At 29.3% G+C, this 4,234-nt stretch overlaps 1 protein-coding gene across 1 annotated transcript; it reads left to right on the top strand.

Annotated features, from left to right (window-relative positions):
* The first annotated feature begins 2,367 nt into the window (after positions 1-2,367).
* On the top strand, positions 2,368-3,668 carry LOC136200546 (uncharacterized). The gene is made up of 4 exons (XM_065990915.1): positions 2,368-2,518; positions 2,608-2,726; positions 2,866-2,981; positions 3,352-3,668. The coding sequence occupies exons 1-4, from the start codon at positions 2,467-2,469 to the stop codon at positions 3,476-3,478; spliced, it is 414 nt and encodes a 137-aa protein (XP_065846987.1). The 5' UTR covers positions 2,368-2,466; the 3' UTR covers positions 3,479-3,668.
* Positions 3,669-4,234: the final 566 nt, after the last annotated feature.

Here is a 4,234-nt window from a genome sequence, read left to right as displayed (position 1 = left end):
TAGATTGATCTCGCCTTTTCCTAATGTGAGACTCACGTCATGAAGATGCGCTTCTTGACTATTGTTTATCCTTATAGACCCTAGACTTATTCTAAGAAGTTTAGTCTGATGTAGCAACCTTGGAAAGGGATACCTCGAGGTTGATGAGATAATACCAACCAAAGAGACCCTGACTGGATAAGCGAATCAAATTATAATGGACAGAATAATGTTAAGAGGGAAAGACATCCATTTGAATCATATATAAGTGTTTCTATTCTTCACCGTCCGGACACTTATGCATATGTGCATATTTGTGAAAAATTGATGTACTGTAGAGATCCGAAGACTACAGTGGATATGATATGGAGTCTATGATAAAAGCATACACCACCGACGATCTATGTTCAAATCTAAGATCTATATATCTCTAACGAGTACATAGTTCCAAGTTTGTTACATGAAAATCGAGCAGCTATATGTTCTAACGAGTATATAGCACTAGAGCTCTCGATAGTATGCCAGCCGCACGAACTATTTACAAGAGTATGATAGAGACCGAGATTGAGAAAGTTTGGAATAAGTTCCATTGCGTGCGAGTGGGAGATGTTGGAATTAATTGGATATGGATCCAATTAGGCCCGCCCGAAATGGAACGGGCTCAAACCCAATAAGAATTAGGGTTAGGTTATCTATTTATTCAGTATAAATAGAAACCCTAACCAACACTAATTCTAAGAGAATAAGGAATTAGGTTTTAGAGATACAGTATCTGAAAAACACAGAAAAGAGAATTTTTCTCTCCTGCTTCCTCCTTTTGGCCGCCGCCCCCTCTCTCTCTTTGGGATTCGTCGTCGCTTTAGTTTGTGAACCAATTGTCTTCCTCTTCCAATTCTATTGGCGTGGTTGAAGGTTTGACCTGTGATACTAGATCGGGTGATTGATCCGAATCCTTCCGCTGCAAATCAAGAACGGGATCCGTGCTATAAAAAGTAACCCGTAAACCCGTTTACTTATTCGGATAAATATATATGTTGTGAATATATGCTTATCCCAACACAGGGGATTGGAAAAAAGTTAATTATTTGACAAGTATAATAGAATTTATTTGGAAAAGGATAAGTCGGTCCTATCCAACAATTAAAACTGTGCCCATAATGAAGTAAGATAGCCCTAAAAAACAAAGAATGAGGTCACAGATTGGAATTATTCATGGAAATGAAAGATATTTCTGGAATACCACATTTTGATAATTCATACTATACATTACCTCCATTAAGGAAACAAAAACTATTGAAACGTGGCATCTCCACACAATTACACCAAAATATTTTTCATTTTTTTATTTTATTGAATCGACCTCTGAAATTTGCGATTTCACATAACTTTCACTCAATTGTAATTATCACCGTGTTTGATAAATCGTGTTTGATAAATAGTTGTTAGCTGTTAGTTAGTTACCTTTTCAGTTAGTTAATTTGATTAGTTGATTGTGTAAATTTATATAGTAAAATTTAACTAATTATTAATAGTAAAATTTATGTAAAATGATAAATAAAAATATAGTTAAATAATAGTAATTAAAAATAAAAATGTTTTTAAAAAAAGATGGAACGATAGAAATTTTATTAGCCAAAATCTTTAAAAGAAATCAAACATTTACTGTTTACCAAACACAGCCCATATACATGGGTAACTTGACACTTTAAAGTACTAATATGATACTGCAGTCTTGATCACATGCATTTTAATGAACATGTAGAATTTGTTCATTCACCGTCAGATTTAGGCTTATTAGGATCCTAAGGTGGAGATTCAAAGCATCATGGGGTTTGGATTTAATAAACCTATATCTAACGATGAATGAGCAAACTCACTTGCTCATTAAGATGCATGTGAAAATTCCTGTATGATATTGACTTGTTTTACAATTAACTAAAAAAAACATGTAAATTTTCATATATTTGATAGAAATGGGATTTTAAACTTATTTAAGTATTTTGAACTTTTAAATTTTGAAATTAATGTCATTTAGTATAACCTACTGAGAAATCATAATGAAATTGTGAAATTTCATTTCGGACATACATAAATATATAAATATATAAGAGGGGTTCGATGATGCCTATTTCAACAATAATATATACAAACTCCATAATGTCATATATATATACATTTAAATAAATAATTATAGATGCATGTATATCTTAGTTGGACCATGGTAAATTAATGGATCAGTGGGCTGTATAGATTTATCAATAAATAAATAAATAAATAAATAAAGAAGTATATCATATGCAGTGTAAAGGATAAGAACAAGAGAAAATGATAAGATCCACTATCCTTAAAATAAAATAATATAATATATACTTTTTTGTTTTTTTGGTACAATATAATAATATATAGTACCATTTACATATATAACAGTTTGAGCTAACAAAGTTTGGATACTACTCATACTCTAGTTAAGGAAAAACTAAACAAAAAATGGGATCTTTAATGTCTGGTTGGGACTCACATATTCTGGATTCTAAATCAGGTAATTAATCTTCTTAAGTTGTCATTATCTGTTTTAATTATCTTATTTTATGTTTATTTTTGGTCTAATCAGTAAAAAATTATTTTCAGCTAAGTATAAGAGGAATCACTCACTCACTAAGGAAGGTATTGAGAGTTACTGGAAATCAAAGAAGAAAATTGAGGAGGAAAATCTCAGATCAATTTCTTTTCCATCTCACACTAATCAGGTTTATTTTCTAAAAAAATTAATTTAAGCCTACACAATAATTTGTTTTTTTTTTAATTATACATCTACTTAATTTTGATAATTATTGGTTAAATTATAATTGTAAAAAGAAGATAAATCAATTTGTTTAATATGTGAAGGAAATGAAAGATGTTGAGGAATTTGGGCTTGAAAGATCAAGTTCGTTGCCTGAGATAAAGACAGAGGACATCAAAACTGAAAAAAGTTTAGAGGATTTCATCAAGAAAAATGGATGGTAATATTCATTATCTCATCGTGACACTATTAAATTTAGGGATAAAAATCAAATTTAATCCTAAGTGATGTAAATTTAACCATAACGTTTCAAATCAAATCAAGAGCAATTTTAACTATATATTATCGAAAGAGTCAGGAAAAAACTGGTTTGACTGGTATTAAATATCTTCGGACCATATGTTTAGAATGAAAAATTATCTATAAAATAATAAATATTGATTTATCGATAAATGAATAAATAAATAAATAATCTCGCTTAATGAATATTTTTTTCCGGTTCTAAGGATATGCATTTATCGAAGTTTTACTGTACCCTTATTTTTTAAATTTACTGATCAGGTTAATTGAATAATATATGATTAATGCAGGTGGAAAGGGAGCAACTGGGCATTTTTGAATGAACCACCAGTACTTGAACAAACATCAAATACTTATGCTGCTCAGTTCCACATTGCCAATTCTAAACCAAATAATAATACTGGAATTAGTGCTTAGCCTTAATTAACTAAGCTATATTATATAGATTAGTAGCTAATTATAAGCATATGTATATAGGGTGTGATTTAATTTAACAAATTTCACTTCTAGAATTTCAAGGTGAGTTTTTTTTTTTTTTTTTTTTTTTTGTTGGGTGTAAAATATGTATGAAAGTATGGTATGGGAACAGTTTTGCAATCTTCTACAAGTAATTTTCTATAATTAATTGTTTACAAAAGATTGTACCTATAGTGTTGGAGAAGTATGTGACCTTTTTATCCTTCATTTTTTCAAGGAGTTCATACATGTTAGTATTCTTGAATCTTTAAGAGCATCCACAAACTTTTTAATATCATGCTTTTAAGTTCAATTTGTAACAAACATTTTCTATCCTAAACACCAATTTTATCCCTTTTTTTTTTTTGCTAGCACCAATATAGTTTCTAGCAATTTATACTTTTAAGTCCATTAATGTATTATGTTTGGTTTCTAATGTGTTTACAAGTCATATGTAAAGATATGAAAAAATCGAATTGTATTTGTAATTAATAGTTGCAATTTTGTTATCTTTGTTAATTAAGTAGACATATAAACGTATGAGAAAATATGATAATAATTTCAAATATTCGTACATTTCATGTCATTTTTAAATTTTATGTCATTTTCAAATTACCAGGAATTACCAGGTCAATTTTAATGCAAACTAAAAAATTACGTGTTAATTTTGTGTCAATCCAAAAATAACCTTTAACGTACTAAGCTAAACAATCAGCT

The sequence above is a fragment of the Euphorbia lathyris genome, chromosome 7, assembly GCF_963576675.1.
Source record: "Euphorbia lathyris chromosome 7, ddEupLath1.1, whole genome shotgun sequence".
In the NCBI taxonomy this organism is placed as follows: domain Eukaryota; kingdom Viridiplantae; phylum Streptophyta; class Magnoliopsida; order Malpighiales; family Euphorbiaceae; genus Euphorbia; species Euphorbia lathyris.
Note: the sequence above shows the minus strand (reverse complement) of the source record. Positions and strands in the feature narration are given on the sequence as shown.

Excerpts from the sequence above, each read along its gene's own strand:
- LOC136200546 (XM_065990915.1), top strand. The coding sequence starts at position 2,467 with ATGGGATCTTTAATGTCTGGTTGGGACTCACATATTCTGGATTCTAAA. Across the intron at positions 2,519-2,607 it reads TATTCTGGATTCTAAATCAG|CTAAGTATAAGAGGAATCAC; the intron begins GTAATTAATCTT and ends AATTATTTTCAG. Across the intron at positions 2,982-3,351 it reads TTCATCAAGAAAAATGGATG|GTGGAAAGGGAGCAACTGGG; the intron begins GTAATATTCATT and ends TGATTAATGCAG.